General features: G+C 42.0%; 1 protein-coding gene across 6 annotated transcripts in view; it reads left to right on the forward strand.

Annotated features, from left to right (window-relative positions):
• The first annotated feature begins 9,856 nt into the window (after positions 1-9,856).
• The window catches only part of LOC124113706, a 67,558-nt gene continuing 57,775 nt past the window's right edge, over positions 9,857-19,639 (forward strand). For 4 of the 6 annotated variants that reach the window (XM_046474190.2, XM_048387113.1, XM_048387114.1 and 1 more), the window contains exon 1: positions 9,857-9,989. In XM_046474190.2, coding sequence (XP_046330146.2) covers positions 9,975-9,989 — 15 coding nt within the window. In that variant the 5' untranslated portion in view covers positions 9,857-9,974. Of the gene's footprint in view, positions 9,990-10,745; positions 10,828-11,402; positions 11,453-19,639 lie in introns of all 6 variants that reach the window. The other 2 variants (XM_048387111.1, XM_048387112.1) reach the window with 2 other exon arrangements.

Raw genomic sequence — 19,639 nt, forward strand, 5'->3', positions numbered from 1 at the left:
TTCGATCAGTGAAAATACAGATGGACATGGTTCTGATGAAGCTAGTCGAGAACGCCTTCCTCGATTTTCACTTCCGACAGCAGAAAGCCGAAGTTTGAAGAGTCTGGACATCCCCCCGGGTCACTCCAGGAAGTGGAGCAGCACCTCCTCAAGTGATGATGAAGCAGGAGTCACTGTCCCCAACGTCCATCGTTACAAGTCTAGAGGAAATCATGCTTATCTTCAGTCATCTCAGAACCAAGGGCCCAAACCTTCCACATCTGAAGACGACCACCTGTACTCTGAAATCACAATTGTCAGTGATGCTGACGAGTCTGATGCCGAGGATACTGACATGGTTCCACAAATGAGTGCCACATCTGCGGACCTACTCAAGAGAAGTCCTGGGCGAGGACAAACAAAGCAGGAGATTACAATCAGCTCGGGATCTCTTGCTGACATCATGCGACAAAGCATCAGCATGGGAACTTTCACCAGGAAAGGAAAGCTTATGACCCAGAAGAAAACGTGCAACCCGGTGTTTGACTCCTCCAGTATCAAAAAGGAAAGACAGGCAGCTGCCGAGAGGAGACTGTCTGTCACAAAACGACTGAGCCAGTCATCTGATGACGATATCCCTAGTCCGTATGACAGTTCAGACGATTCCAGGTCATCAAATGATAGCAGTAAACCCAAATGTGGGCAAAAGATTAAGGCGTTACAAGATATTCTGATCAAACAATCTCTTCCGTTTGCAAACCCTGCCTTCTTCATGGTATCACCAAAGAAAGAGGAGTCAGTATCTCAGCCTAGCAGTCCAATAGAAAAGAAGCCTGTTGACCATATCTATGAACCCAAGCCGAAAGTAGTGAACTCAGTACCAAGAACTGTCCCTCCCGGAACTGTGCCTCCTCCCCCACCCCCACCTCCCCCACCACCAAGTACTCTCCCTAAGGTGCAGAGACCAGTTGCAAAGTCGTCCAACTCGTCAAATATCATGCGTAGGGTGTCAGAAAAAGCTTACTGTAAGGGTAAGGATTCTGATGACTACTGTCTCGATACAGAGACGAAGACAAGGATTAAGTCCATCAAGTCCATGCTGCAGAGAGCCAGTAGCGTGACCGAGAAGGACAGTGCAGCCCGGACCTTACCAAGATGATGTTTTCACAATACTTTCTGAACCCAACGACATTGTGATGAATTCTATGACTGTGATATGTTGATAAGACTTTTCACTCTCTATGCCATAGTAGACGAGGCAGAATAACATGTAGAGCAATCGGTGACACTAGAGAGTAGGATGCCGGATGAGAGAAACAGCATTCTACATGCACAACTCTCCTTTTAGAGGGAAATCGGTGTATAGGAGTGAGTGACAGAGTGATGGGGATACGAGGTAAAAGTTGATGTTGATGACCTGGAGATACACATTGCGGACATCGGCGTCACCCTCAAGCTGAGGAACACGGTACACCGTGTGATGATACACCCAGAGACAGTGTACATAGAGGTTATGCTTGGAATATGTATGACCATTAACCTCCATTTGTAGTATTCAGGAAAGTCAAATCAAACATGCGCTTGTGTGACCATACTGTGATGACGCATCTGGAGAAAGACTGTACTCTGGAATCATGTGTGACCAATTGGAGTCACCTTTGCATCCACACATTGACAGTATATCATGGACCATTCGTACACCGTAGAGACGAAGTGTGTAGAGCCTCGTGTTAGAATTGTGGGGAAGACCACAAGCTAAATCTCTTTAATGTATGATCACGATTTGCTGGTTGCTTCACTGTAGGTGCGGACAGTGTGTAGACCACTGGTGGCTCCACGGAACAGTGATAGAGAGGAGAGATTGTCATGTGCTGCTGGCTCCACGATACAGTGATAGAGACGAGAGACTGACATGTGCTGCTGGCTCCACGATACAGTGATAGAGACGAGAGACTGACATGTGCTGCTGGCTCCACGATACAGTGATAGAGACGAGAGACTGACATGTGCTGCTGGCTCCACGATACAGTGATAGAGACGAGAGACTGACATGTGCTGCTGGCTCCACGATACAGTGATAGAGACGAGAGACTGACATGTGCTGCTGGCTCCACGATACAGTGATAGAGACGAGAGACTAGTATGTACTGCTGGCTCCACGATACAGTGATAGAGACGAGAGACTGACATGTGCTGCTGGCTCCACGATACAGTGATAGAGATGAGAGACTAGTATGTGCTGGCGGCTCCACGGTAAAGAGATAGAAAGAAGAGACTAGTATGTGCTGGTGGCTCCACGGTAAACAGATAGAGAGAAGAGACTAGTATGTGCTGGTGGCTCCATGGTAAAGAGATAGAGAGAAGAGACTAGTATGTGCTGGTGGCTCCATGATAAAGAGATAGAGAGAAGAGACTAGTATGTGCTGGTGGCTCCACGGTAAAGAGATAGAAAGAAGAGACTATTATGTGCTGGTGGCTCCACGGTAAAGAGATAGAGAGAAGAGACTAGTATGTGCTGGTGGCTCCATGGTAAAGAGATAGAGAGAAGAGACTAGTATGTGCTGGTGGCTCCACGGTAAACAGATAGAGAGAAGAGACTAGTATGTGCTGGTGGCTCCACGGTAAAGAGATAGAGAGAAGAGCCTAGTATGTGCTGGTGGCTCCACGGTAAAGAGATAGAGAGAAGAGACTAGTATGTGCTGGTGGCTCCACGGTAAAGAGATAGAAAGAAGAGACTATTATGTGCTGGTGGCTCCACGGTAAAGAGATAGAGAGAAGAGACTAGTATGTGCTGGTGGCTCCATGGTAAAGAGATAGAGAGAAGAGACTAGTATGTGCTGGTGGCTCCACGGTAAACAGATAGAGAGAAGAGACTAGTATGTGCTGGTGGCTCCACGGTAAAGAGATAGAGAGAAGAGCCTAGTATGTGCTGGTGGCTCCACGGTAAAGAGATAGAGAGAAGAGACTAGTATGTGCTGGTGGCTCCACGGTAAAGAGATAGAAAGAAGAGACTATTATGTGCTGGTGGCTCCACGGTAAAGAGATAGAAAGAAGAGACTAGTATGTGCTGGTGGCTCCATGGTAAACAGATAGAGAGAAGAGACTAGTATGTGCTGGTGGCTCCACGGTAAACAGATAGAGAGAAGAGACTAGTATGTGCTGGTGGCTCCACGGTAAAGAGATAGAAAGAAGAGACTAGTATGTGCTGCTGGCTCCACGGTAAAGAGATAGAGAGAAGAGACTAGTATGTGCTGGTGGCTCCACGGTAAAGAGATAGAGAGAAGAGACTAGTATGTGCTGGTGGCTCCACGATACAGTGATAGAGATGAGAGACTAGTATGTGCTGGCGGCTCCACGGTAAAGAGATAGAAAGAAGAGACTAGTATGTGCTGGTGGCTCCACGGTAAAGAGATAGAAAGAAGAGACTAGTATGTGCTGGTGGCTCCACGGTAAAGAGATAGAGAGAAGAGACTTGTGCTTGTGGTACGAGGATGTGTGGACATGTGTGGACACGGTTTGGAAGAGTAATTCTTGGTAAAGTAGCTGAGCAAGGTGACAACTGATTGCGCTATGACTTCTCTGACACTGCTGCAACGGGAAGAAGGTCAAGAGTCATGCCCCAATATTCACCTTCTATGATATGGATATACTTCTTGCACTATACGATATTGGTTGGCAGAGATGTTTATTTGGGGTCAACGTGAATAAAGATGCATGTACATGTCCAGTCATTATGACTTTTTAACTAAGCTGCTGTTTGCAATCCCCAAACCAAATGTTAAAATGATAAATATATACTACAAGTATTTAATGTAAATGCTGTATCGGCAGTTGTATCTGCTGAATGAAGGTTAGCACATGCATATTTTGAACAGTGTAAGGGAATAAGCATTGCCTTGTATATAAGAGATGTATTATTATCTGTTACAGTTGTTATGTACATAATGTTTTTGATTGTTATCTTGTCACACGAAGAGGGTGTTGTTAGCACGAAAAGGGTGTTGTTTGTACGAAGAGGGTGTTGTTTGCACCAAGAAGGTGTTGTTTGCATAGGTCTGTTAATGTATTAGAGATCTTGTTTATTATAACTAAAAGTACAGAAACGAGATATATTTGCATTAATGTGGTTTAAATGTTTTATTAGTTTAATTGTTTATTGATTTCATCCAACGAATCCATAAAAAAAACCCGTCAACCGACACTCCCGACCCTCACTGATTGTCAGACAACACAGCTAATATCTTGTTATGCATATTGTTATATATCACATTGCCATATTATTCATATATATTATCAGCTTTGTAATACAACTTATTTTTAATAAAACCTTGAATAATATTCGAGATGGTTGACTGCCAGTTGTTTGTAACGGACTGAAGTACAAAGAAGTAATGTCTACACAATGAACTGATGTGAGCAGCAACATATAATAGGGCGAGATGGTCACACATGTAAATATATAATGACCATTTCAAGGAAGAAGAATCTAAATGAATCATCAATGGAACAATATGTTTTTGCTGATGGTGGACAGTGATGATTATTAATCATAACCTAACTACCACAACACTAACCTAACGTTATACCGTAACACTTCCATAACACTATATTGTGACACTGAAATATAGTACCGTAACACTACGGTGATACTATACGGTAACACTACCAGAATGTTACACCGTAACTCTATGCCGTAACATTACCTAATATTATACCGTAATACTACCGTAAGATTAAACTGTAACATTTCAGGATAACACCACATAAACACTATTGTACCCCTACCGTATTATTATACCGTAACACTATAGTGATACCATACCGTAACATTACCGTTCATAGTCATTACCTTTAATATATTAGCAGATATAGGATCATTATTCAAGTCTCGCAGTGTATATCTATGCTGCACGCCCAAAAGAAATTGTGTTAATTTTTATCAGGTATTAGACTATGTTGTATTTGTTTGTTTTTTTAATAGTGCCACTGCACTGTAGCTCACATGGATATGAAGTCAACATTTATAATGTCAATAAAGACAGACACTAAAAAGGGGTTGCGGCCAGCATTGATATAATCTGCATAAATACTGAAGACTAAAAGTCAACACTACAATTAAATGATTTAAACAAGACATGATATCATCATACGGAGAAACATACATGCCAAAGTGCAGCTACCTCATTCAAATATGACTCTTTTAATTTAAGAGCATTGTTGGTCAACGCAAGGCCCATATTTGAAATATTGCAAAAAGAAAAACACCGCAAAAATACCCCCCAACATATGTGTTGCAACTAAACAAACATTACACTGCTGACGAGGCGGCCATATTGGAAATCGGATTCTAAACTCTTGAACAAATTCGAATGTCCTGATTGGTGGGAACAAGCATGGGACATTCATTGTCCTGATTGGTGGGAACAAGCATGGGACATTCATTGTCCTGATTGGTGGGAACAAGCATGGGACATTCATTGTCCTGATTGGTGGGAACAAGCATGGGACAAGCATTGGTCTTGTGGGTTTGGAGGAGATGATGTGTACAGTCTGAGGAAACGTATTTGAAGAGAATTAAGAGCCGGGACAAAGTATGAAGGACAAATAAAGGTCAAAATGGAAAATATCGCAAAAATGGAAGATCTGTGCTGAGCACCACTACTAACTACACATATACCGAAATCCATTTTGAAAAAAAAGAGTTAGATGTATATTGGCCATAAGAAAGTTCAGCTTGCAATTTGGTCGAAATGCAAAGGTTACATCGAGATCAAACTTCAAAACATTGGAAAAGCGGAACATATATGTTGAGCCCCGTTACTAACTACACTTGTTCCAAATTTCATTACAATTTCTTTTTCAAAAATGGCTGAGTAATGGGCAAAACTAGTTTTTTCCAATACAGATGAGGCGGACATATTGACAATCTCTTGAACAGTCCATTGAGATGGCATCATTGGTTGGAACAAGCATGTGAAATTAAAGCTACATCGGTCTAGTGCTTCCTGGGGAGATGATGCGACTACGAGGGATGCCTGACGACATACGTTCACTTGACTTTCAGTCAGGTGGGCTAAATATGCGCTTAGTCAACAATCTAGGAAAATCGAACGTCAGTGGAAATCCCAACCCCCCCCCCCCCCCCCCCACACACACACACACACCCCACACACACACACCCCACCCCACCACACCCCACCCCACCCCACCCCACCCCACCCCACCCCAACCCCTACCCATGAATATAAGATATGTCTCCAGTAATGATAACACGTGAAATTACGATTAATGTTTAAGGGGAGGAATTCAGCATATTTTACTCCCGCTTCAATCAATTGTTGAAACAACGAGGTAAAGTAGCCCTGAACCAGTTCTACTAAGCAATCGAAACTTTAAGATACTGTGACTACTGTCGTCGCATTGTTGGAACGGAGTCAAGATTGATAGGTTATCGAAACTATTGAATGTACTTTCAAGAGCCAAGTGTCACTCACAGAGCGATCAAATACAGATAATTCACAAACCACCTACCCCGTAGGGATTCCGGTTTAGAAAAGGTCCCTGCTGACATATGTTAGTCGTAAGGGAAGACTGAATGGATCAGGCTCGAGGACTTGACTGGTGTTTGTCAACGTGCCGTGACGGCATTGGACGTTGCCCAGAACATCAAACACTACATATATTGTCCGGTCCACACTCGATTATTCATAGATGGCCATAGCGTATATATTGCTGACAGCGTCAAGCAACAACACGCACAACAAAGCAACAACACTATATATTCCGTCACGGATATCTATGCCTAGAAACAGTCTGCACGGTGGTCGCGGCGCTAGGATTATGGCAACTTTTATAATTTAACACAGAGGCCTGACAGTTGTAGACTACAAGATCAGTTTGTGGAACGACTCTAGACAACGGGATTAAGACGTGTAGATCCACTGTGCTGCCCACGTGGGTGGAGCCCTTAAACCCACAGTGGGTGGGGCTTATGTCAGCAATGGACACTATCTTCGGCAAAACTAGTTGACATCTAAAGAAAACATCTCTGCGGCTGTCATTGCGTGATAAGATGTACAAAACATCATCTGCAGATGATGTGTAGAACATTTATATGTGGATTAAGAGTGTTTCGGACTGCATTTTCGAGTCTCCTTTTTTTATAAATCGTAATTTACGGAGTACACACGACTCGCTTATACTCACTATCCCTTATCAAGATATTGAAATGCCTTGGCTATATCCTTACGTTTCATAGCAATTTGACACCTTACACAGTAAAACCTCTTGGTACCAAAATCAATACTTATGCAGCGTTGTGTTTCGTGCAACTTCTAATCTGTCTCCGCGTATGGCAAAAGTGGGTCAGCTAATATTGCGTCACGGCGGGCTGTCAGTGTGCACATCATGGGTTCAAGCTGTCCATATGAGTTTCAATCAGCCATATACACCATAGCGGGATAAAACCAAATTCAGCTTCATTTCATCTCTGCCTTTTCTTAAGGACTTAAATACACTTAAGCCAAATAATAGGTTTAAGACCTCCTGTAAGGGACCTTTAACCAACTGAAAAGTCTGAAGCGCACAATGATCGGGTAGTCCCTTCCTGGACCCTCGAGGCTGTCATGAGCTGGTGCAGAGGCCTCTCCTGATCCCCTTCAACATGCATAACCCCATATATACTTATTTACTCTCTCTCTCTCTCTCCCTCCCTCTCTCTCTCTCTCTCTCTCTCTCTCTCTCTCTCTCTCTCTCTCTCTCTCTCTCTCTCTCGTAATGGCGGACAATCAGAGCCCAGTCGAGCTTCACGGCTGGCCAGTATTTTTGAGAACTTGAAAGGTGTGTTAGATACCCCATGTATTGTCAAAGCTGAAACCGTGATTGCTTGTTATAACATTTGCACCACTTTATATGATGCACAGTTACTTTTTCCGCTAGTATGTACATGCTATTTTATCAAAACCGGGAAGTCATGCATAACTGCTGGTGCGGCGAGGTGACCCCAAGTTGCACGTGCCCATCAGTGTGTGTTCCTCCTCCCGTCCTGCAGAGGTGTCTCGGCAACTTTGACACATAGAGGCAACTGTGTAATAATGAAAAATTTGGTGTGGCCATTACATGGTGTCATAGAGGTATATTACAAATGAGCAAATTGTTTCAACTGTGACAAGTCAGTAAAATAAGCATTGGTTTGTGACGTTTGGAGAGTGAACAAACTGGAGGAATGTGCAGTGATCAAGTACTTGCAGGGAAAGGTCCCCCACGAAGATATGAGTACAATACTAGGGAAGTGTGTCCCCTTCCTATGCCACCACAAATTAAAGAGGTGGGCCGGCAGGCAGCAGTGTGGCCTTGAAGACGACCCCCGTCTACACTCTAAATCTATGTGTTCTAATACAGAATACTGGACGCGTCCATGCGTTCTGCCACAGAATACGAATGTTCTAATTCGGGCAGCACGTGTTCTATTGCTGAACGCCTGTGATCTGTTGTAGAACGCGTGTGTTCTCTCCTGGGAGAAGTCCATGCACATTTGCAGAGATTATGTGCTGAATGTTGTTAGACAAATTTAAATTCGACCATATTTGTGTTTTCGGAATATTTATTTTTGAGAAGAAGAGAGGCTTGTAGATTGGTAAATAAAACAGAAAATGTGTATAAGAAGGGTTATATTTTGAGTTTGATGAATAATAAATAGTTTATTAACATGGCATACTTTGTGTTAATAATAACTCATATGTAGCCTGACTAAATACAACAAGAAACATTACTGAAATAAAACTAATTGCTAATACATGGAAATAACTTGCTTGCATTGGGGGCATTTACGTGTATCAGAACACTGGCATTCTGATGGCTAATTTTATGGGTGCTCTGGAACATATACGGTCTATTTGCTGAACACATGCGTTCTCTCCTAGAACGCATGTGTTCTGCTGTGTTCTATAATGATAAGCAGCACACTAATGTTATAGGCAAGAACACGTGTTCCATTAATAGAACATCGGGATTCTGTTTTTCTAACTAGCATTCAAAGCTGCCCATGCCCTGTGTAGTGACACCAGACATGATTCAGAGAATCCACAGTGTGGTGATGACCGACCAAGGAATGACTGAGCGTCATACTGCTAATTCAGCAGGCATTTCTCAGGAGAGAAAACACTCCTTTATTACAGAAACCTTGACAATGAAGACAGAATCACCAACAAACTCAACCTGTCTCGTCATAATCTAGCTGTTTGAAGCTGATCCAGAAAGTTTCTGGCAACGATTTGTGACTATGGATGAAGCCTGTGTTCACCACTTAAAAACCAAACAGTCTGCAGGTACTTGATCACTGCACGTCCCTCCAATGTGTCGTCTTTTCAAACGTCACAAACCTCCGCTTATAGTACTAACTTGATACGGATAAACAATTTGCTCAATTGACTCAATTTATATATACCTCTATGATTTCACATCCACAACAAAATATTTCGCTATTACGCAATTCCTTGTACGCGAGGCTTTGAACTTATCAGTCAACCGTGAAATCGTGGTCAAAATAAATTTCTTGAAATTTTACAGCTCTACACTGCTGATCAATGAACAATCATTTATACATTTTGCGCGAGATTGACAGGACAAAACACGTTTAAAGGTACAATCTAATGCAGCCAATCTGCATAATTCCTATTGACATAGATTTTATAAGTGTTACAAAATAATAAAACATATTATTTATTTATCTCCTAATGAACAGTGAAGATTCGCAATTTGTATGGACCACCTTCCTTGCACATTGCATCGCGTCAACGATCCGTTGTTTCGTCGAGCCGTTAATCTCCATTCGTCGCAGGCAGTCGCATTCCCAGTTTTATACGCAGCTTTTGTTTGGGTGTTGTTGTGAGACGAGAGAAGCCCGCCGGCGTTCAATTTCTTTCAGAGCACTTTTCAATTTGTCATCATGTGATTATACCTGGCAGAGTCCTCGTGAGGCTAGGAGCTTGTTCGGAATGTCAATTCTGAAGGTAATTTTGCATTTCTGTATTTGTTTCGTGAAAACTGTGTTTTGGCAGATCATTAAGACTGGATTGACGTGGTGTCAGGTTCAATGTTGCCAGGACTTGCAAGCTTGGGCCTGTCAACCATATACTAAACAGCGAGGAGAAAGGCCGAGTAAATGGTTCCCTGATAGCCGGCGTGATAAGCTTAATGGCTCAACACATAAAACTACAGTAAATCAATTTACAAGAATGGCTGTATAACAATTTGGAGAAAACGGGATATTGACTTATTTTTTAAATTAGGAAACTGGTCGTTTCGTTTCCTTTGCACGACAAATTTCGAAGTTCGTGTATTCATTTGTATGGAGCACCCACTGCGACTCATCATGTCCGAGAAGGTTTAAGACCATGGCCGTTATCGGGACTTCAAATATAATCTAGCGGAACAAAGATAAAATTAGGTACTCGTTTTATCAGGGAAGCCCAGCTTAACGCAGAATTTAACCCGTAACTAGGGACGCTTACGGCTAGAAACGCGTCTCGCCAAACGTTTGTGGCAGTAATAAGAGAAAGGTGACCTACGCGGTGATTTAATCCCATCATGCTCAGATCGCTCATTCGCCAATAGCTTAATTGGGGAGACGTTGTTGTTGTAGACTAGGTAATTACACGCTTGTTTAGGTTATAACAAAAAGGTTTACAGACATCAAATGCCTTTTTCTGAAAAAGAGTACAGTGCTATTTGGTTGATCAGCTGATTTGACACATGTCTGCTAACAGGTTGGGGAAATGACAAGATGAAATTGACAACTAGCAACGCCCTCTGCTCCATCTATGTTGTAGGAACATGAACACCATCAAGGTATTCCATGTCTGGTGCTTGTATGTTGTCCTTCCCTTTTTGCATTTGTTCCTTCTGGTGATTGTTTTTACTGATCACAGTTTAAATCCCATGATTGTCACCTGCTCATTATAAACACTATCACATCCTTGCTTGTTCTTAACCGTTAATCAGAATTGATTTCACCTGATGCTTCCTAACTTTAAACTATTTAGTGGGCCTGATCATTGTCGAAAATATTTCACAGGTATGTTTATGAAATCTCCCATTTGGTGAATGGTTTGGGTCGTAATAGGGTCCTTTCATTAGTTGATGTTTGCATCTTCATGTATGTATTTTACTGTGCATTTTATCTTACATATGACCTTGCTTAATGGCCTTGTGCAAAGACATTTAAAGTTTTAAAACTGAAGTGATATTGCTGGAATATTGCTAAAAGCGGCGTAGAACAAAACTCACTCCCTCACTCACTTAAACTGAATCTGTTTCTCCTACTTTGTGTGATGTAGGTTTTTGTGTTAGATTATTTCTTCAGGACGTTCCCCTTTGAGTTCATGGATGCATAAATAACCCCCTACATCATGATTGTTTTCAAGGAAGCCAACAAACAATAGGAGCTGATATCACCATCATGACAAAGAAGGAGGTAGAATTTAATATTTTTTTAACTGTTTTTTCTTAGTCTGACACAACAGCTTTTGCCTTGTCACGACCAGATGTCAATTTTACGTCCAACGTCTCACAATGTTTGCATGTCACAGATTAACATTTACACTTGTTGCCCTGGAGGCTGTTTGTATTTGCACACAAGTTTCATGATACTCCACACTTTAGATCTTTGAAGTTCAGTATAAATGTTATGTTTAAACAAATTCAATTGAATGATGATCTCTTTCTCCGATTTAACAGGTGAATAATAGTTTCTACTGCACTGGGCTGTTCAACATTGTTATTCAAGATGCAGATTGTTTATAAAAACCATGTTACAGAATGTTGTGAAAATATGCAACAAGTTAATGTATTCTATTTGAGGATGTAACAATTCCCTAGTATTTACTCTGTGCCACAGTATGAATGTCATGTATCCAGTCCAAACAACAGGGTTAATTGTAAAATACTTTTTCCTGACTTTCTGACTTCTATTTCTCCCTCAGCTTGTAATCAGTTAGCTCCAGTTTACTAAGTATGTTTTGTTTGGTTCTCAAGCAGTGCTCAAGATAGACACTGTATCAATGTATTGTACCGATGAAATCTAGTCAAATATGGACAGATTGCAAACTACAACCATATCAAATGTGCCTGCAAACATTACTTTATGCTCTCATGAATAATTGTTACTGTCTCTTGTCTATTTATCCTCAGAGGCGATCTCCAAAACATTGTTAAACTTCTGTTTTCATATTGGACATTTCCTTCTGCTTAAACTTGAATGTTGTTTTGCGTCAGCATTAAGTGGATTTTCTCCCAATCCTGCATTGCCATTGGCTAAAAATCATCTTGGTTATGTTTACATTAGCTTGGTACCAAACTCTGAATGTGCAGCACAAGGTCTTTGAATGATGGCAGTGCAATATCATACCAGTACTCATCAATTCTACAAAAAATCAGTACAGTTCTTATTAGTTTGACAAACAATGTCAGGTACTCATCAGTTCTGACAGTGATCAGTACTGTACTCTTATGGTTGAAACTTATCTGGAGCACTGTCAAGTATTCCCTTGATCTACTAGACCTGTATCGATGACTGACATCCCTGTCTACACATCTACTAGACCTGTATCAATGACTGACAGCCCTGTCTACACATCCTCTAAACCTGTATCAATGACTGACAGCCCTGTCTACATTTCTATAGACATGTATCAATGACTGACAGCCCTGTCTACACATCTAATAGACCTGTATCAAAGACTGACAGCCTGTCTACATTTCTATAGAACTGTATCAATGACTAACAGCCCTGTCTACTATTCTATAGACATGTATCAATGACTGACAGCCCTGTCTACACATCCTATAGACCTGTATCAATGACTGACAGCCCTGTCTACACATCTACTAGACATGTATCAATGACTGACATCCCTGTCTACACATCTACTAGACCTGTATCAATGACTGACAGCCCTGTCTACACATCTAATAGACCTGTATCAATGACTGACAGCCTGTCTACATTTCTACTAGACCTGTATCAATGACTGACAGCCCTGTCTATACATCCTCTAGACCTGTATCGATGACTGACAGTCCTGTCTACACATCTACTAGACCTGTATCAATGACTGACAGCCCTGTCTACACGTCCTCTAAACCTGTATCAATGACTGACAGCCCTGTCTACATTTCTATAGATATGTATCAATGACTGACAGCCCTGTCTACACATCCTCTAGACCTGTATCAATGACTGACAGCCCTGTCTACACCTCTACTAGACCTGTATCAATGACTGACATCCTGTCTACACATCCTCTAGACCCGTATCAATGACTGACAGCCCTGTCTACACATCCTCTAGACCTGTATCAATGACTGACAGCCCTGTCTACACCTCTACTAGACCTGTATCAATGACTGACATCCTGTCTACACATCCTCTAAACCTGTATCAATGACTGACAGCCCTGTCTACATTTCTATAGATATGTATCAATGACTGACAGCCCTGTCTACACATCCTCTAGACCTGTATCAATGACTGACAGCCCTGTCTACACCTCTACTAGACCTGTATCAATGACTGACATCCTGTCTACACATCCTCTAGACCCGTATCAATGACTGACAGCCCTGTCTACACATCCTCTAGACCTGTATGAATGACTGACAGCCCTGTCTACACCTCTACTAGACCTGTATCAATGACTGACATCCTGTCTACACATCCTCTAAACCTGTATCAATGACTGACAGCCCTGTCTACATTTCTATAGACATGTATCAATGACTGACAGCCCTGTCTACACATCTAATAGACCTGTATCAAAGACTGACAGCCTGTCTACATTTCTATAGAACTGTATCAATGACTGACAGCTCTGTCTACACATCTACTAGACCTGTATCAATGACTGACATCCCTGTCTACACATCTACTAGACCTGTATCAATGACTGACAGCCCTGTCTACACATCCTCTAAACCTGTATCAATGACTGACAGCCCTGTCTACATTTCTATAGACATGTATCAATGACTGACAGCCCTGTCTACACATCTAATAGACCTGTATCAAAGACTGACAGCCTGTCTACATTTCTATAGAACTGTATCAATGACTGACAGCCCTGTCTACTATTCTATAGACATGTATCAATGACTGACAGCCCTGTCTACACATCCTATAGACCTGTATCAATGACTGACAGCCCTGTCTACACATCTACTAGACCTGTATCAATGACTGACATCCCTGTCTACACATCCTCTAAACCTGTATCAATGACTGACAGCCCTGTCTACACATCTAATAGACCTGTATCAATGACTGACAGCCTGTCTACATTTCTACTAGACCTGTATCAATGACTGACAGCCCTGTCTATACATCCTCTAGACCTGTATCGATGACTGACAGTCCTGTCTACACATCTATTAGACCTGTATCAATGACTGACAGCCCTGTCTACACGTCCTCTAAACCTGTATCAATGACTGACAGCCCTGTCTACATTTCTATAGATATGTATCAATGACTGACAGCCCTGTCTACACATCCTCTAGACCTGTATCAATGACTGACAGCCCTGTCTACACCTCTACTAGACCTGTATCAATGACTGACATCCTGTCTACACATCCTCTAGACCCGTATCAATGACTGACAGCCCTGTCTACACATCCTCTAGACCTGTATCAATGACTGACAGCCCTGTCTACACCTCTACTAGACCTGTATCAATGACTGACATCCTGTCTACACATCCTCTAAACCTGTATCAATGACTGACAGCCCTGTCTACATTTCTATAGATATGTATCAATGACTGACAGCCCTGTCTACACATCCTCTAGACCTGTATCAATGACTGACAGCCCTGTCTACACCTCTACTAGACCTGTATCAATGACTGACATCCTGTCTACACATCCTCTAGACCCGTATCAATGACTGACAGCCCTGTCTACACATCCTCTAGACCTGTATGAATGACTGACAGCCCTGTCTACACCTCTACTAGACCTGTATCAATGACTGACATCCTGTCTACACATCCTCTAAACCTGTATCAATGACTGACAGCCCTGTCTACATTTCTATAGACCTGTATCAATGACTGACAGCCCTGTCTACACATCTAATAGACCTGTATCAAAGACTGACAGCCTGTCTACATTTCTATAGAACTGTATCAATGACTGACAGCTCTGTCTACACATCTACTAGACCTGTATCAATGACTGACATCCCTGTCTACACATCTACTAGACCTGTATCAATGACTGACAGCCCTGTCTACAATTCTATAGACATGTATCAATGACTGACAGCCCTGTCTACACATCTACTAGACCTGTATCAATGACTGACATCCCTGTCTACACATCTACTAGACCTGTATCAATGACTGACAGCCCTGTCTACACATCTAATAGACCTGTATCAATGACTGACAGCCTGTCTACATTTCTACTAGACCTGTATCAATGACTGACAGCCCTGTCTATACATCCTCTAGACCTGTATCAATGACTGACAGCCCTGTCTACACCTCTACAGACTTGTATCAAAGTCAAAATTCATTTATTCTCAGAAAAAACACCCACGGTGGTACATGAGATACAATTATATACAATCTTTATTATATACAAAATGACAGCATTTAACAAGAATACAAAAATATAGGATTCGTGGATACCAATACAATTTACCAATTGTATTGTACACATTGTTAAGGAATTTAGATAGGCCTTTTAGACCTGTATCAATAACTGTCGGCCCTGTCTACACATCTACTAGACCTGTATCAATGACTGACATCCCTGTCTACACATCAACTAGACCTGTATCAATGACTGACAGCCCTGTCTACACATCCTCTAGACCTGTATCAATGACTGACAGCCCTGTCTACACCTCTGCTAGACCTGTATCAATGACTGACATCCTGTCTACACATCGTCTAGACCCATATCAATGACTGACAGCCCTGTCTACACATCTACTAGACCTGTATCAATGACTGACATCCCTGTCTACACATCTACTAGACCTGTATCAATGACTGACAGCCCTGTCTACACATCCTCTAAACCTGTATCAATGACTGACAGCCCTGTCTAAATTTCTATAGATATGTATCAATGACTGACAGCCCTGTCTACACATCCTCTAGACCTGTATCAATGACTGACAGCCCTGTCTACACCTCTACTAGACCTGTATCAATGACTGACATCCTGTCTACACATCCTCTAGACCCGTATCAATGACTGACAGCCCTGTCTACACCTCTACTAGACCTGTATGAATGACTGACAGCCCTGTCTACACATCCTCTAGACCCGTATCAATGACTGACATCCCTGTGTACACATCCTCTAGACCTGTATCAATGACTGACAGCCCTGTCTACACATCCTCTAAACCTGTATCAATGACTGACATCCCTGTCTACACCTCTACTAGACCTGTATCAATGACTGACAGCCCTGTCTACACATCTGCTAGACCTGTATCAATGACTGACAGCCCTGTCTAAATTTCTATAGATATGTATCAATGACTGACAGCCCTGTCTACACATCCTCTAGACCTGTATCAATGACTGACATCCTGTCTACACATCCTCTAGACCCGTATCAATGACTGACAGCCCTGTCTACTCATCTACTAGACCTGTATCAATGACTGACATCCCTGTCTACACATCTACTAGACCTGTATCAATGGCTGACATCCCTGTCTACACCTCTACTAAACCTGTATCAATGACTGACAGCCCTGTCTACACATCCTCTAGACCTATATCAATGACTGACATCCCTGTCTACACATCCTCTAGACCTGTATCAATGACTGACAGCCCTGTCTACATTTCTATAGACATGTATCAATGACTGACAGCCCTTTCTACACATCTAATAGACCTGTATCAATGACTGACAGCCTGTCTACATTTCTATAGCACTGTATCAATGACTGACAGCCCTGTCTACATTTCTATAGACACGTATCAATGACTGACAGCCCTGTCTACACATCCTCTAGACCCGTATCAATGACTGACAGCCCTGTCTACACATCTACTAGACCTGTATCAATGACTGACAGCCCTGTCTACACATCTACTAGACCTGTATCAATGACTGACATCCCTGTCTACACATCTACTAGACCTGTATCAATGACTGACATCCCTGTCTACACATCTTATAGACCTGTATCAATGACTGACAGCCTGTCTACATTTCTACTAGACCTGTATCAATGACTGATAGCCCTGTCTACACCTCTACTAGACCTGTATCAATGACTGACATCCTGTCTACACATCCTCTAGACCAGTATCAATGACTGACAGCCCTGTCTACACATCTACTAGACCTGTATCAATGACTGACATCCCTGTCTCTGTCTACACATCTACTAGACCTGTATCAATGACTGACATCCCTGTCTACACATCTAATGGACCTGTATCAATGACTGACAGCCCTGTCTACACATCCTCTAGACCTGTATCAATGACTGACAGCCCTGTCTACACATCCTCTAAACCTGTATCAATGACTGACATCCCTGTCTACACCTCTACTAGACCTGTATCAATGACTGACAGCCCTGTCTACACATCCTCTAGACCTGTATCAATGACTGACATCCCTGTCTACACATCCTCTAGACCTGTATCAATGACTGACAGCCCTGTCTACACATCCTCTAGACCTGTATCAATGACTGACAGCCCTGTCTAAATTTCTATAGATATGTATCAATGACTGACAGCCCTGTCTATACATCCTCTAGACCTGTATCAATGATTGACAGCCCTGTCTACACCTCTACTAGACCTGTATCAATGACTGACATCCTGTCTACACATCCTCTAGACCCGTATCAATGACTGACAGCCCTGTCTACTCATCTACTAGACCTCTATCAATGACTGACATCCCTGTCTACACATCTACTAGACCTGTATCAATGACTGACATCCCTGTCTACACCTCTACTAGACCTGTATCAATGACTGACAGCCCTGTCTACACATCCTCTAGACCCATATCAATGACTGACAGCCCTGTCTACATTTCTATAGACATGTATCAATGACTGACAGCCCTTTCTACACATCTAATAGACCTGTATCAAAGACTGACAGCCTGTCTACATTTCTATAGCACTGTATCAATGACTGACAGCCCTGTCTACATTTCTATAGACACGTATCAATGACTGACAGCCCTGTCTATACATCCTCTAGACCTGTATCAATGACTGACAGCCCTGTCTACACCTCTACAGACTTGTATCAAAGTCAAAATTCATTTATTCTCAGAAAAAACACCCACGGTGGTACATGAGATACAATTATATACAATCTTTATTATATACAAAATGACAGCATTTAACGAGAATACCAAAATATAGGATTTGTGGATACCAATACAATTTACCAATTGTATTGTACACATTGTTAAGGAATTTATAGAGGCCTTTTAGACCTGTATCAATGACTGTCTGCCCTGTCTACACATCTACTAGACCTGTATCAATGACTGACATCCCTGTCTACACATCTACTAGACCTGTATCAATGACTGACATCCCTGTCTACACATCTAATGGACCTGTATCAATGACTGACAGCCCTGTCTACACATCCTCTAGACCTGTATCAATGACTGACAGCCCTGTCTACACATCCTCTAAACCTGTATCAATGACTGACATCCCTGTCTACACCTCTACTAGACCTGTATCAATGACTGACAGCCCTGTCTACACATCCTCTAGACCTGTATCAATGACTGACATCCCTGTCTACACATCCTCTAGACCTGTATCAATGACTGACAGCCCTGTCTACACATCCTCTAGACCTGTATCAATGACTGACAGCCCTGTCTAAATTTCTATAGATATGTATCAATGACTGACAGCCCTGTCTACACATCTACTAGACCTGTATCAATGACTGACATCCCTGTCTACACATCCTCTAGACCTGTATCAATGACTGACAGCCCTGTCTACACGTCCTCTAGACCCGTTTCAATGACTGACAGCCCTGTCTACCCATCTACTAGACTCGTATCAATGACAGACATCCCTGTCTACACATCTGCTAGACCTGTATCAATGACTGACATCCCTGTCTACACATCTGCTAGACCTGTATCAATGACTGACAACCTGTCTACACATCTGCTAGACATGTATCAATGACTGACATCCCTGTCTACACATCTGCTAGACATGTATCAATGACTGACATCCCTGTCTACACATCTACTAGACCTGTATCAATGACTGACAGCCTGTCTACACCTCCACTAGACCTGTATCAATGACTGACAGCCTGTCTACATTTCTACTAGACCTGTATCAATGACTGACAACCTGTCTACACCTCTACAGACTTGTATCAAAGTCAAAACTCATTTATTCTCAGAATAAAACACCCACGGTGGTACATGAGATACAATTATTAACAATTTTTATTATATTCCAAATGACAGCATTTAACAAGAATACAAAAATATAGGATTCGTGGATACCAATACAATTTACAAATTGTATTGTAAACATTGTAAAAGAATTTAGATAGGCCTTTTAGATCTCTTACACTGTTTGTGGTCATAATTTTCTTAAATTGGGACATAT

The sequence above is a fragment of the Haliotis rufescens genome, unplaced genomic scaffold (assembly GCF_023055435.1).
Source record: "Haliotis rufescens isolate VD_foot unplaced genomic scaffold, xgHalRufe1.0.p SCAF_66, whole genome shotgun sequence".
In the NCBI taxonomy this organism is placed as follows: Eukaryota; Metazoa; Mollusca; class Gastropoda; order Lepetellida; family Haliotidae; genus Haliotis; species Haliotis rufescens.